Source organism: Diceros bicornis, chromosome 21 (assembly GCF_020826845.1).
Source record: "Diceros bicornis minor isolate mBicDic1 chromosome 21, mDicBic1.mat.cur, whole genome shotgun sequence".
Lineage (NCBI taxonomy): Eukaryota > Metazoa > Chordata > Mammalia > Perissodactyla > Rhinocerotidae > Diceros > Diceros bicornis.
In genome coordinates, this window is record NC_080760.1 from 34,534,121 (window position 1) to 34,549,819 (window position 15,699).

Sequence of the window (15,699 nt, forward strand, 5' to 3'; positions counted from 1 at the left end):
CCACACTCACACATTCTTCTTTGGAAGTTCCATGAAGAACAAAGTAAAATCTGGAAATGTTTTCATATATATTTTTATTCTCCTCTTGGACTTCCCACTAGAGACTGGGCAACAGGAGACTTAATAATATTTGGGTTACACTACCAAAAAGACAGAGATACGAGAGAAAAATAGGACCCTAGCAAGTTTTCTGTTTCTCATGAGAATGGGGACATCTTCACTTGTGAAACAACTGTATACAGTTATCATTATCCACTCCCACCTTACAACTCCCCAGTGCTATACAAAAACAGAAGAATGTGGTTGCCTTTATTAAAGCTTATTTTTTTAGTTGATTTTTCAATATACGTGCAAAAATCATGAAAGGTACTGAAAAGCTATTTTACAATATGTACATATATCTCTATGCCATAAAAATAGATTTATGCAAAAGAGGAAGTATTAACAATCCTAATGATTTCGTAATCACCATAAGAAACCTCCTCACCTGGGGACAGCTTTCTCTGGCACAAAATACCTAACACTGCAGTGTACATTTCCTAGGTCTCACAGAGGGATTTTATAAGATTCTGAATTATTTTAGGTCAGCAAATAATTTTGGTGGCCTCAACTGAGCTTCTCATGACATCACTGACCTTGATCCAAAAATGGCTACCATGTTGACCCAGGAAAGTATGAGTTCCCAAAGCACTGAGATGGCAGGAAAGCTCTTTGAACAGGCTAAGTGATATCTAGAGGAATCTGCCTACTTCTGGCTTGGGCTACCCAAAGCTACCTAGGTCACCTGCTACCTAAAGCTTTCACCTACCTCAGAAAACACATCTGGCTTTAGTCTCGGTTACAATGAGTTCATTTGCTCAATGAAGTACTGGTAGGGTTGCTAGGCTCAGTAGGAAGGAGGAGAGTAAGCTGGGAAGAAGAACGTGGCACCAAGTTTAATTCAGTTCACCTAACATTTTTGAGCAACTATTATGTGCCAAGAGATGAGGATATAAACACGAATAAGATGAGTGCCCTACCTTACAAAAAGTAAAAAGAAAGAAGGAAAAGGGTAAAATGGATTTGAAGAGAGAGATTGAGATGGGACCGAAAAAGGGAGAGAGACGGAGATGAGATAGAAAGAGAAGGTAAGGCAGAGAAAGATATCAGGCCAAGCACACAGAAAGGGAGCAGTTAAGGTAAAGGCAGAGGACTGACACAGGGATTAGAGGAAAATGATAAGAGAAAGAGACAAAAAGAAGAGACAGAATGGTCAGAAATGACCCAAGAAATGTCAAAGAGAATGTTGGGCTTGGGAGCTCAAGTTTTGTATCTTCCACAGTGGTTAACTGACAAAACAGTTGCCCCATTTTCCTTGTTCTTAATCTGCATGAATAGAAAGTGGGAGAAATTGTGCTTTTAGAGTTTACAAGGTGTGTAGATAGATTTAGAAGGTTTATACATTGAGTCAGTAAGCTAGCCTAAAAGGTTATCACAGGCTTTGCTTTTGGAAACCTTTTCTGGGAAACAAAGAAACGTAGATTCACAGTAAACATGTAACAAAAAAGGCAATGATGTTTCCTTTTTTTTAATGCAATTTTAAGGGCCTTTTCTTTTCTGGGAAAGAAGTGTTTCTCCAGCACAAGTTGAGGCAATTCATCATATTCAGGAAAGTCATAGTGGCTATAAGTACTCACTATGATGGCTCCTTGAGAAAAGGAAGGGTGAAAATGGTAGTTGAGAGCAGGCAAATGGTCTGCTGTTGATATTTGGTGCATCCCATTATTCAGTGGATTTTTTTTTTTTAATTTGAGAAAAATTTTTGGCATCTTTTAAATACATAGTTGAGAGTGGAGTGTATCCAGATGTTTGCTGAGCTAGAGAATTGGCTGCGCCAAATCTGTTTGGGAGAACTAGTTTCTAATCCCAGATCTCTTGGGCAGGTGTTACTTGAAGGTCAGTATCTCTGTAAAATACAGATAGCTTAGACTGGGTTACCAGCTGGGAGAGATGGAGATGCAGGTGCTAAGAAACGCCATCAATCGTGCTATTATAAGCACTTAAGACTCTCTGGGGTGAGAGCAACTTGGTGGGCCAAGATTTGTTCCCATCTTTTTCCAGGGTGTTACCATATCCGCAGATGAAGAGAATTGTGTCTTTTGCCCAGCTGTGCTCAACACTAAAGAGTTCAACACTAACAGCAATTAGGATGGTGGGATTTGGTGCTGGGGCAATTCTGTGTGCTGGGAGCTGGAGGGAGGCCACCAATTCATTTCACATATATTATTTCTCCAGGAAACACAGTATAATTGAGGACAATTTTCCACCATGAATTGCATCATTAGCTAACAGAGGGAAAGTGAAATGCTGTTAACTTTTCTTTTTCTTCTGCAAAGCTGATGAGCTGAAGAAAATAGAAATGAAAAGTTTAATGTAATTTTTTTCCAAGGATGTATGTTGAAAATCAGAATCAAAACACTTTTACACGGTAATAGAAATCCCACATTTTAATACATCGCCATGCACATAAGGAATCAAGTAATGCTGAATACAAAATAGTCAAATATACAAAATGATAAAGCAGATTTTCCAGCCTGATACACATCATGCTCACAGATACAAGGGGGCAAAAACCTGTACAGTTTCATTTCTATCAATTTAAAAAGAATCATGCCCCCAACTCTTTTTGAGGACAACCCAAAACAGAAGGAAACATTATAAGAAAATATAAAGGAAACCCAAAGAGAATTGGCAAGTTGATAGCTGCTTAAGATATGGAAATCGGTGGTTCAAAATTGTGGTGCACAATAATTCTTATGTTTAGAGAAAAAAGTTTCTAAACATTGTATGCCCTGGGACCCCAGGGAACTAAATGAATTTCCAACAGAAAAGGCACTCATCCTGCCATGTAACTTGCTTGTGCCCTCCTAAGTCGAGTCCTGGGAGTTTTTCTAGGGTGCATAGAGAAAAAGCCACAGTTGTGGGCAATGTGTAAGGAAAATACTTATTTAATTAACCACTCTTAGGGGACTAAGAGAATTCAAACTGCTGGTTTAACTACTCACCTAAGGAAGCTATAAAAATATCTACCATCTACATAGGCTTTTGTGTTACAAAATGTGCTTTTATAGCCACGTTTGTTAGTGTTTGTAAAACAGTGAACCAGTTTTTTCCATCAGATTTTTTTCCCTCATATGCTATGGAGAGCACTGGTCTTCTAGTCAATTCACATCATGTGATTTTTCTTCCTCTTTCTTTCCTAGAACAAATACTAACATACAGTAGCTCATCAAGGAAGTTCGATGTGGCTCTCTGCTTCCTGCGACTCAATTTGTCAACTTCACACTTTCATTGGTCTTCTCCAACCCCAGGATTGGCAGCTTTCGCCTGTACTATGCAAAGCCTGAGGCTCTCTCCCTGGGTGAGGTCACAGTGCTCTAAACCTTTGGGAGGTGGAGAAATGGAGATAATGGGTGCCTTGGCCGTGGCCTCTGCAGATCAGCCCACATATACTGGAAGAAGCACGTGTGTGCGTTCAAAATGCCAATTGTTACTTTCTTATCATTCTTTCTTTTCCTTTTTTAAATTCCAGAATGGAGTCTCAGTAATAACAGCTATGAGAAGAAGGCATAAAGGGAAGGGGCTAAGTGACTAAAGCCTGAAGCCCACCTCACCATGATAATTACAGATACTGGTAGTACAGGACAGCTTCTCCCTTTAGCTAGTTTAGCCTCCAAACAACCCTGTCTGCTAAGGTGGGACAGGTAGCATCCCAAACAGATGAGCAGAGGCCCAGAGAGATGGGCAATTTCTATCAAAATCAAGTATTCTTGAATTCAAAACATCTTCCCCTTTATCATGGTGGTGCATTTCCACAAAGTCCTAGGAATAACTCAAGTATAAAAAGTACAATAGATCAATATTTTCTTTTCTCAGGCACTTTTTCCTGCTATGTAATTTTGTTACAATATTCATCTTTTCTAAAATTTTGTGTACAGCTATTTTAGTGCCGAATGATATTACATAGTTGGATTAACTGGAACTACAGTTGCATGATTTAGTGACACAAGAGTTTTGGTGGAATTAGTTTCAAAACATTTGTGCTGACTCGGCTTTTCAGCAGACTAGTTGCTTCCATGCCAATCATGACTGAGACATCCAGGGCAAAGTCAAGAACCTCGCATTATTCAGCTCTCTGCGATGTGAACTTCTTTCACGAGCTCAACCATGGTCTCCTCAAACACAGCCTTGTAAAGAGAGCATTTTTCTATTGGTGGAAGAAAGGTAGTGGTGGAGAAATTGTTCAGAGCCCTAGAGAGCCTTCCAGTTGCCTATATGTGAGTTTAAGCAAGTGGAACTCCAACGAGTCCCAGTGCGGGCCAACGCTCACTCAAGAGGCTACCCCTTCTCTATTTGAGGTGGGAGTTGCATTACAATGAAAAAGACCAAGGTTCTAGTGTCCAAACATGAATACCACCATCCCCCACCATTCTCTTTAAGTTTTCCACCTATAAACAGGGACCTTTTGATGTGAAAAAGAGCCTGGCTATGCACTTCAAAACTTCTGCAGCTTATATGTGGGGAAACATATTCTTGTGTTCTGTCAAATGCATTGCATGGGAACTAGACATAGGAATTGTCAAAAGCTGCCACCGAGTTAGCAGGCAGCTCCCAATACAGATACATAAATGCAGTTGATTGCGGTAAAAAAAATACTGGAAATAGATATAAAGAATTAGAATTGATTTAGGGATCATATAATCAAGGACCAAGGCAGTGTTCAATCCAAATCATATTTTTGAATTATGCTTGAACAGGGAGTCTATTGGAAGCACTTAGAGCTTCAAAAGTTGTCTTCATGGTATTTTGCTATTTTAGAGGGAGGCCAGGCTACCCCTCTGGGGAGACGGGGGGGAGACCACCATCAGCTTGTGGAATGGGACAGGCGTAACTACCAGAGGCTCAAGGCATTGAACGGCAAGCAATTTTTCCTTCAAGGTTATGTCACAAAATCAGTTTTCCCACCCCGAGAGAAGCAATGATCTAATAAGAATCTCTTGTTTTAGAATTTTTTTTAGAGTAAAGCATTTGAATACATTTTTATAGAATTGGGGGGGGGGTGGTGGTGATTAAATACAATCAGACAGAACAGATCTGTGTGCTATTGCACCTCAACCCAGCTTAGAATTCCACATTTAGTACCTGGGTGTGCTAACGTGGCAAAGCCACGTGAAAGCAGCCTGTTTATTTCCTCTGATCCAAACGCTTGAAATTTAAAAGGCTATAAACAATGCAGAAGGCAACCAGCAGAGTCTTCAGTGTCTTAAATGTTTTAGGTATAGTATCTCCAACATTGGATTAATTTAACAGTCTCATTGTCGTTCATGTCAGTAGGGCTCTTTCTAGGCAAAAAGGCCTGGGCCTAAGAGCCTTTCTAAGACTTCTGTAAATGCTTGAGGTTTGGAAAACAACAACAATAAAAAAAGCAATTAAACAAATGAAACCCCTAAATCATTAGCTCCAAAATATGAAAAGAATATTGTATAATCAGAAATAATGTCTAAATATCTGCAATATTTAATATTATGTCAACCAGTCAACTGCAATTCAATGCAAATCATACGGTTACTTGGCAATTTTATTAATTGGCGAAGGGAGGCTCTGAAGGAAGAATGCTTGGGGCTCTTGAAGGTTTTAAAATAGCCCTATGTGGTGAATGAAACTCCAGATTTACAAAGCTTCTTACACCCATTTTCTGCTGTTCTGTGGAAGTCATTTCTCAGTCTTTGTGCTGTTGGGCAGGCCTAAAACCGCCCCTGTACTCGCTGGCACTTCCCCTTTATATTTGTCGCAGATGAATTTCACCCTAAAACTTTTAGATCTTAGAAACAGTGCTCGCCCCTTGGCCTAGAATTTTCCCTGCAGGGCCAAGATGATGGCCAGAAGAAAAAGAGTACTGATACCATCCCTCTAGCCACCTTCCCCGATGAGAATCTCCAGGGAAGGATCCATTTTGCTCTTTTTATTAAGGTGTAGCAGAACCTCCCTGTACACCTGGACAACTTTTCCTCAAGCTTCCTACAAGTGGTTAGCTTTCAAAAGAACGCTCCCCGTCTCCCCACTAGAGTAAGTCACCAGAGCAAAATAATGGAAATGCGGCCCCCTTTGACCCTGAAGTTGTGCAGTAGTGCCAGAAAACATGCACACCGATAAAGCAGAATTCACAAGACAGTTCTCTGGCTACAGGATTAGATGCAGATCTAAGGAGACTAAGGGGCAGGACCTGGTAGTCTTTGAAATAAGAGTTCCCAGCTGTGCCCTGAGCAGAGGCCTCTGCTGGTCTGTCCTCCTTCATGATCTCATGGGCTCCTTTTGGATTAGCAGTGCTGACCAGTCATTCTCTGGAGATGAGAATCCATGTCCCACTGCTATCTGGGCAGCAAGTTTTCACCAAGTTCAAGCTTAAGAAGGAATCATTAGTCAGTACTGGGGAAAGAAGGTGATGACTCTGTTTTTCTGTTTGAGTTCTTTATAGAATACTTGAAATCTACCCACTGAATTATGTTAAAAGAAGAAAGAGAATAAAAAAAAAACACACAAAACAAAGCAAAAAAGTAGGGTGGTGGGGGCTGTAGGAGAGGGGAATAAAAACAGCCTTTAAGGCATAAAGAAATGTATGTCCTTTTCAAAGATTAGATTTTTTAAAAGAGATTACGACAGCTTTAGGTCTAGTTGTCAAGCAACAAAATTACTCTAAGGAATGTAGAGGAAAACATCACAAAGAATGAAGCTGCTAATGCAGTGGAAAGAGGAGGTTTTGGTAAAACTAAGAGTGCTAAGGGGGTCTTGAAAACTTTTCTTCCATGAGACTTTTATTGTTCGTATCCAAAATCAATTATGTGACATTTGCAGACAAAGAAAGCATTTGTAAGGAGCAAGGGGTAAATCCATTAGAGGTTTTTATCCTTAGTTTATATTCACACGGAAGGTTGATATTCCTTTTCCCCTTGAATGTTAAAAATGGCAGAATTCCCTCAGAACTAAGGACTATTAGCCTCTGTCTGGGCAGCTGAGAAGGGACCCTGGGGAGAACCCTGGGCTATTTACCCATGGTCTGGAGGTAGAAGTCAAATGTGCGGTTACACACCTCACAGAGCCTGAGTAGGGATTTAAAGGTATGCTATTACCCACAGAGAAAGCTGATGGGGTCTCTATCCCCCTAGGTATGTCTTAAACTACTGAAGTGATTTGCTTTTCACCCTAGCAGAACCACCGCTCTGCATATTTAAATTCAGTTCTGGAGCTGGAACAAGCTAATCTCCTTGGCATCCCAGAGAGTTAGATAATTATCCATTTCTGTTCATTCCCAAGAGTGCCCTTCCTGCACATGTATGGGTGTCAGCCTTTAATAAAAGGTGTAGCACAGGTTTAAGTAAAAGGAAAAATTAAGCATCAACAGTCTACAGCCCTTAGACATCAAAATATTTATCCCTTACCTCCCCGTTTTCCGTCTCCTACTAAACAAAACTCACCAGAGCCATTTCTGAACTTCGGGGAGGTAAAATTTCCTACAAACATCTTGGGAAGAAGGTACAGCACAGCGGGAAGTAACCATGGGTAATTGCAGATCAACACATAATGAAGAATCTCGAGGCTGTGAATGAAGTAATTTCTCCATTTTGCTGGTTTAGCTCCTGACTGCTCAGATTTTATGCCACCATGTTTCCAAAACTATCCCCCAAAATGATTTCAAACAGAAGTCGACAGTTTGGAAAACAGTAGTAGTTCATATGCAAATACGTGGTACGTGCCAGGAATTAAGGCATTTTTAGAGAAGCCATCTTCAACTGGGCTCTTTCATTGTTTTTGTTTTTGCCTTCTCCCATCTCCATCTTCACCCATCACTTCTATTAATTTTCCAGCACTCTTTTGACTCAAAAAAAAAAAAATAAAAAAGGCTAGGAAACTACTTATTTAACTGTTCAGGATGTATTTTGCAAAAGCCAAAGTGAGTAAGGATGAACCACCATCATTTGATGAACATCCGCACCATAAAGCATGTCCAGTTTTCCAAAGGTGTTAGTAGTAGTCTCAGAATGTCCTTGGCTAAACTAATTAATTCCCAGCTCCAGTATCTCAGCACGTGGCAGTAATTCTTTTGGATTCATCAGGCCCAATTTTGTGTCCCCAGGACTAGAGAATTGGAGCTTCAGAGAATCCAGCATAACGATCAACGGTTGCGTCTATACAAAGAATGGGAATATAGGTGACCAGGGTGGATATCAAGGGAAGCAACTGAAAGCTGCTTTGGGAAGCTCTTACCAGCTAAATCTGGGCCCTGGAAGGGTTGGCTGTAAACGAAGGGCACAAATATGTAGCCTGATGCCATCTACCACCTCTTCCTCTGCTGCCCACTTTCTCAGGCAAGGGAACTGCATGCTGCCACGTGCATTTTCCCAGGTTTCTCTGGCCGGGGATGAATGGTGTCTGAATTCAGTTTTCATTGTGGAAAAGGTAGGGTGGGGATAGTGTTTGGGAGGAGGAAATACTGTTTCATAAGGGCAAGGAGAGTCTGCCTTGTATGCTGTTGTCACCACAGCACAATATTTGGCTCATAGTAGGTGCTCAAAGAATGCTTGCAGAGTAAGGGAAGGAATGAAAGAAGAGGAAGCCCTGTGGGTAGAATTGAAACTCAGGAGGTGGGCAGTGGAGATTGGGCTATTACGTCTAGGGACATTGGCAGCTAGGGTTTGGCCTCCTACTTCTGGATTAGTAAAGGGTTACGGTCTGTTGAGGGCCTGATGGGCCTGGTGCTGACCCGCTGAAGGGCCAGATCCTGGTGGTGACCGAAACTCCTCTGAGTTCCTTCTTGGAAGCCCTGTCCTGTGACACTACGGCCCGACAGGCTTGTGGTGAGTCAGCCCGCTGGGTGACTCACTGAATCACATTTGGGTCTCTCTCTCCTTCCCTGTCAGGTTTCCAAATCTCAGGCGGGGGCGTTTTTCAATGGGCTGTGCATTTCCTGAGACCCCCAGGGGAGGCAAGATGTGAGGAGAGTAGACAATGAGTGTGTGTCTGGAGACCCCCTGAAATGTCAAGCTTGTTTGTGCTGGCCGGGTCCCAGAGTTGTTACATACATTTAAAGAAAAGCCTCCAACGCCGGTCCGGCCCAGGCTGAGATCATGGGCACACAGAACACACTTGGCTGAGTTTTTGATTCAGCCAACTTCGTATTTTCAGGAAAAAAAATGCTAAACCATTACGTAGTGTCAGTCAATATGGACATTTCTCTAATGCCTCAATATAAGTAATAACTGGACTGACCGGTTTCCCAAGACTGTGTTTTGTTGTAAAACTTAGTATAAAAAATAATTAGTTGTGGGTATAATCCCAGAAAGGATTAAAAGGACTAGTAGGTTCTCTACTGAGGAGGGAGCCTAGTATGGAATTGAACACTTTCTGTCTCTAGGCACGCAGGGGTCACTTGCTGTTTTTTCTCTTCAGAGTTGTGACTTAAACTTGACCTAGAGAATTTTCCAAAGTCTTATAGTTGGACTACACAGGAAAACTGCATTCTGCTGCCCTTACCATCAACCCACCACGGTCTTAGATTAAAAGAAGGCCATTCCTTTTTTTTCTTTGAAATAACTCATATAGAATGAGAGAATATGGACATTGGCTAAATAGAAGCCTCCTGTGTGTTCGAGTATTGGTATGTGCATGTGGTAAGTTGTGCCTAGGTACGTGGAACCAAGAGCTAAGATACTACAATCACCAACCCCACTCTACTTCCCTTTGGTGCTACAAGTAGTCCAGTTGTTCAGTAAAGTGTCAAGAGGTTAAGTCTAACAGTACTGTGGCCATATTTACACCAATCTACCAAAAACAACTGGGGATATGTTTGTCTTCGACAGTCTGAGCCAGAAATAGGACAAGAAAAAAGAAAATATTTGTTTCCTCACATGTACTGAACGTGCTGATTCGTTGCGGTGTAGTGTTCTCATATAAAGTGCTTAAGAGTTGGACAGAATATCTTTAGACATCATAACTAACATAACCGAGACATGTTTATATTCCTACCAGGGCATAACATGGTGAACACTTCCACTGAGATTGCAGAACTGCTGTGATTTTTTTCTAACACATCATGCCATCTGCACACATAGTGAAATAATCCAGTAGTGGCCATGCTAAAACAGGACTCTTAGTGAAGGGCACAGACAGCTCCCCAAAGGGAGCTTGAGTTATGCACAGTGATGAAAACTGGAAGCAATTTTCCAGCTAACGGTCTACCAATGACCACTTGGAACGAGTTGGCACTGTATATTATGCACCTCATTTTAAAATCCCCAGCAAACTAAGATTTTCCAAAGCCCATAATCTTGACTGAGTGGGTGTTTTTTCAGTTAATCTGGTTAATCTGTCAAGGCTCCAAGGATATCTTCCGGCAGTACCACGAGTTAGTCTTTCTGTGAGGAACAGGCCATGCTCATATCAACTGGCAGGACAGCAGCTTGAAAGGCTAACCACGTTTATGGAGAACCCTCGGTTGAGGCTGCAAGAAGAAAAAGAGGAAAACATGGTAAGTTATTTCTTTATGTTCCCAGATACTAGTATGCAGCAATTATCTTATTCAAACAACCCCTACCATCCTTAGGTCCAAGAGAAAGCTCTAGCAGAGATAATGGTCACTCAACTCCAGGACAAATTTATGGTGGCTTGTGCTCTTGGAATGTCCTTCCACCATCTGGCAGAGTGTGGAAGATATCCATCTCAGGGATAGGCGAAGTTGCCTGGAAGGGAGGGCAAAACCAGGTCTCTGGAATTGGCAGGCTGTCAGGACTGTGGTGTGGGAAATCGTTTCATATATCATGGGGTTTCATGCATTTCCTTGATCTGGAACAAGATCAGATTGGGAACGGTGTGAAGGCATTTTGGCAGGGGGGTTTCATTCATCGGGAAGCTTTCCTAGGATAAAACCTAGAAGGAAATATTGGAAGCAGTATGGCTGAAGCTCCTGAGTTTGCCAGGCGAAAAGTCAGATTGGCTGAGCAGGTTAGGGACTAGCTAGAGAAAGTCATTAACATCTGACCAGCGACTGAACTATTTGAATTGCAACCCTGCTTTTGACCTTGGAAACACTGGTACAGATACATTTTCCTAATTTTTTATTTTCTAATTTTCTTATTATTTTATCTGGTTACTCCCTACAGTTCCTTATACACAGGTCCTTATTAATTAGTTAACATAGGAGCACAATTGAATATTTTGCTAGAAAAATATCAGTATTAACTTTACTTAATACACAAAATTATCAGGCAATGGAGAACAGGACAGCAAGAGTTCCTGATGTTAAAAAAAAAAAAAAACCTACCTAGGTTTTAAAACTGGCTTTTCAAAACAAGAGAGAATGTATAATTTATAAGCAAATGTTTGATTAAAACTTGCTATTTTTGAGAAAATGCAAAAACAAAAGTAAGGTACTATTCAAGCATATTAAATATAAAATAATAATACACGCTACTGATAATGTTGTAATGAAAGTAGAATACTAATGTATTGCTGACGGCATTGTAAACTGGAAAAATAATGTCAACTTATTTAAAAACTACTAAAAATTCACATTCCTTGACTCAGTGTTCCCCATTCTAGGAGTGTATCCTAAGAAAATAATCTAAAAAAAATGAAAGAATCTATATGCACAAATATGTCACCTAGAGGTTATTTATAATAGTGGAAAGATTGGAAAACAACCAGTCTCCTATTGTTGAAAATTTAGGTTAAGTAAATTATGGTGCATTAACAAGATGGATGATTACATGGCTATTAAAGTAATAATTATGATGATTACATAGCAACATGGTAAACAGTTATGATATACTACAATATAAAACACATATGCATAGAAAGGAACTGTAAGTGATGTGGTGAAGGCGCTAGGATTTTTAGTATTGTTGTCATAGGATTTTGCAAAACAACAACAAAAATTAGGCTCACAAAGGTGCTGATTTGACCCAAAAGCATTGACTAACTAAAGCATCCATGATAGTTTTCATTCACTAATACTACCTCAAAAATACATATTTCACAATTTCATTAAGAGATAACACTCTAGTATTATTGGAGGGGGGAGAGAAATCTACATGAGTAAAAATCTTCTGTCCAGCTCAACTTGCAAGTGAGCAGTATAGCCTGGAATAACGACATAGGTTTGTAGGAGCCTGACACAGTACACCATCACTTGACACTTATGCTAAAATCAGCTCTGGAAAATGTATGACCTTGGAAAAGTATTATTAAGAATAACCTACAAAATAAAATTTAAAAGTAAATAATGATAATAAAGAGTGAACTCCAATTAATTACTATAGTTTGGATCCCAAGTCAGGAGTAGATAACTAGGTTTATTGCAGTTGCTACTTCTCCAGATAACTAATAGCTGATGGAAAGTGGGTGTGTCTAATTTTCACATATAATAACACAATCATGGACATAAGCTGAGGTATTATACTTTAAAGCTCTTTCACCAGTGGTTCTCAATATAACTCTTAGGATAGGCAGAATTATTTGCATTTTATGGATAAAGAAATAATATCCAGAGGTATTATTTGCCCAAGTTCATACAGCTAGGGAGGATCAAATCTGTACTCAGACTTGGGAGTGTCCCACTCTAGTGACGTGTAGGAGTGACAGGGACAAATATATAAAGTATAAGTATTCAGAGCCTTTCCCATTCTCTTATCTTCTAAGTAGGATTCTGTGTTTATCCATAAGCCCCATCAGCACAATGAAGGGCCCTGCTGGGCAGGGAAGAAAATTAGAGGCTAAGTTAATTCACGTTAGAAAGACCGAGATATTGGAAAAAGCAGAGAGATACTCCTATAAGACAGGAATATACACAGAAGTGGAGGCCACAGAGAGACAAACTGGGGATTAGGGAGTGACAGGAGATTTGGGGTGATGGCTGCCATTTGAGTGGGACCTTCAGAAGAGAGAGGGCCAAAGAGAAGAGTGTGCTATGGCATCATGCCCTCTGGACCATCTTTCCATGGACTCAGGAAAGAAGTCATTGCTTTTTGATGCTTTTGCGGTTAGTTGTCTCTCATTTGAATGTGTCACCATGTTGAGCTAGGCTTTATGTGCGAACAAGAGGTCCCTGTTTACTCAGGTTGTATGTGCCTAGAGTAAGGCTTGAACCGTTGTCTTTCTATCACAGAAGCATATATAGTGGTTGTCTCTGCTGTTACCACTTTGCTAGAGATTTTTATCTGCAACAGGAATCATGCCTTCAGGTATACAAAAGCTACATGAAGTCAAAATGTAAAATGGCATTTTGCATTAGACAGCTCTGGCTCTTTGAAGGGGAAACGTGTGATGTTTGAGATGGTATACTTTTGGAGCTCCATTCCCTGGGCTTCAGCCATCCCAGACTCCTTCTAGCTCCTCATATGCACCAGTTATTCGCAGCCTTTGCTCAACCTTTCCTAGGGTGCCTTCTTTGTACACCCCCTAACACTAGTCAACACCTACCCCTCCATTTTTCAGGACCACCTCACGTGTCACGTTCAGTATGAGGCCTCCTCTCCGCCTAGACACAGCTGACAACTTCCCCCTATAAGCCAGCACGGCATCTTAAACCTTTACCACAAAACCCACCATGAATGCTTTATTTTAACACATCCATCTTTCCTCCTAAGTTTTTTGAGGGTGGTGCCATGTCTTATCGTTGTGTGTCTTCCTAATGCAAGGTGCAGTGCCAAGTATACAGAAAGTGCTTAGTAAATAGTTGTGAAATTAATGAAGAAAGGAATGAGGCTGGAGAAGAAGAGTTTTTCTCTTTTTTTTTTGGCTTAATTCAATACCTAATTTTATACGAGATTCAATCCTGTAACTGAAGTCTGCATATGGAGAAGGGGACTGCTCCAGTTTCTTTGTCTACATCTCAGGACTACTCAAGAAACACGTGCATCCTGGTGCTGGCCACGTATGGATCTGCAGCTAACAAACAGTAAAGCGCTCTTTCTCAAATCTCTGTTTGATGGGTCAACCTTACCAGTTTAGGTTTTCTGGGAACTAATCACCTCTTTAGTCCAATGGCTTCAGAGTCTGGGATGAGTAGAGAAGAATTAGAGTCCGGTGATTAAGAGGATGGGCTCTGGAATCAGGCAGATCTGGGTTGACATCCCAGGCTCACTGCTTACCAGCTACATGATGTTGAAAACATGAATTTCTCCAAACCTCAATTTCTCTACCTTTAAAATGCTGATTATGATCCTTACCTCACTGGGTTGTTGTGACGATAAAATGGGCTCAAAGAAAAAGCACTTTGCATGGTGTTTGGCAAATAGTACCTATTTTTTAAGCGATGGCTACTATTTATTATTATTATTGCCAGAAATTCCCAAAATTTCTCAGAGAAACTCGAGATACAAATAGGTCAATATTCTCAGGCCACAACTAGGGGCCAGGAAAAGGAAACCAGATGCTTGGAGGTCAAGCCTTTGCGCCCTCCAGGAGAGAGAGAACACTCTTCTCTCCTGCCAGGGCCACAGTCAACACACTCTGGCTTCCATTCTCCTCCAGATTAGTCCAGACACTAACAGACAGTTCCACGATAAGGAGAGTTCACTTCAAAGGCAGGAAAGGGCTGGCCTGGGAGCAATGGCCAACCCGGCAGAGGATTCAAGAACAGCTCTGGGACTGAGGGTGTCCAGCGCCATCTTTCTCCACTCCAGCAGCAAAGGGCTGAAGAGATTAGTGTGTTTGGGGAAGAAGAAAAGATATTGTGTGCAAGCAGCCCCACCTCTCATGGGCTGAAGGGAAGAAATGAGTTTGCATCTCTTAAAAGGGCGGTTTAGTATTTTCCATTAAAAAAGAAGGGCCATATCTTCTATCTGAAAATGTCTTTCACGTGACTCATGATTCAAGCCTGAGGACTTTAGGGTGGCCCTGAACTGCACTTTGACATGGGACAATTTATATCAGGTGTGAGATGAACACTCCAAAGGAGTGAGAGCCACAGTTGCCCCGCATAACAGCCAATAATAAGCAGAACTAACATTTATTTAGCAGTTACAATGGGCCAACTAAGGTTTTTATAGGCAGTTACTCATTGAATCCTCACTGCCATTTTTAAGGCCTGAATTGCATTATCCTCATAACACATCTGGAAAAAAATCAGGCCAGGTTCATTAACTTGTCATAGTCATACTGCTGGAATGCATAGAGCTGAGACTAGAAGGCAGATCTGTTCTCCCCACAATGCTTTCCTGACTCAGTCAGAAATCTGTTAGGAAAGCAAATTCTTTAACTCCAACAGGAATACAGGGGAGAAAGCAAGTCGCTGTGTTTGTATAAAAGAATGCTCATCAAATGTGAATCCTATACAAAAAGTATCATAAATAAGAGGTTTGACCGAGTGAAAGTTAGTACATTTCTATTCAACAGTCTAAAATCACTTGTATGTTTAGAGCAGTGGTTCTCAACTGGGTGCAGTTTTGACCCCTAGGGGACACCTGGCAATGCCAGGAGACATTTTTGGTTGTCATGACTTGGGGGTACTACTGGCATCTAGTGGGTAGAGGCCAGGTACTCTGCTAAACATCCTAGAATGCATAGGACAGCCCCCGACATCAAAGAATTATCCAGCTCAAAATGTCAATAGTGCTGAGGTTGGTTTAGAGGATACAGGTCCTTGTTTATCTTCTATTCCTGGCTGTG

General features: G+C 41.0%; 1 protein-coding gene across 5 annotated transcripts in view; it reads right to left on the reverse strand.

Annotated features, from left to right (window-relative positions):
* Positions 1 to 2,464: 2,464 nt before the first annotated feature.
* The window catches only part of SAMD12 (sterile alpha motif domain containing 12), a 380,602-nt gene continuing 367,367 nt past the window's right edge, over positions 2,465 to 15,699 (reverse strand). For 4 of the 5 annotated variants that reach the window (XM_058564834.1, XM_058564832.1, XM_058564835.1 and 1 more), the window contains one exon: positions 2,465 to 10,534. Coding sequence is in view for 2 of the 5 variants with exons in the window: in XM_058564835.1 (XP_058420818.1) it covers positions 10,512 to 10,534 (23 nt within the window). In the remaining 3 variants the exon portion in view is untranslated. The remainder of the gene's footprint in view (positions 10,535 to 15,699) is intronic. The other variant, XR_009223284.1, reaches the window with a different exon arrangement.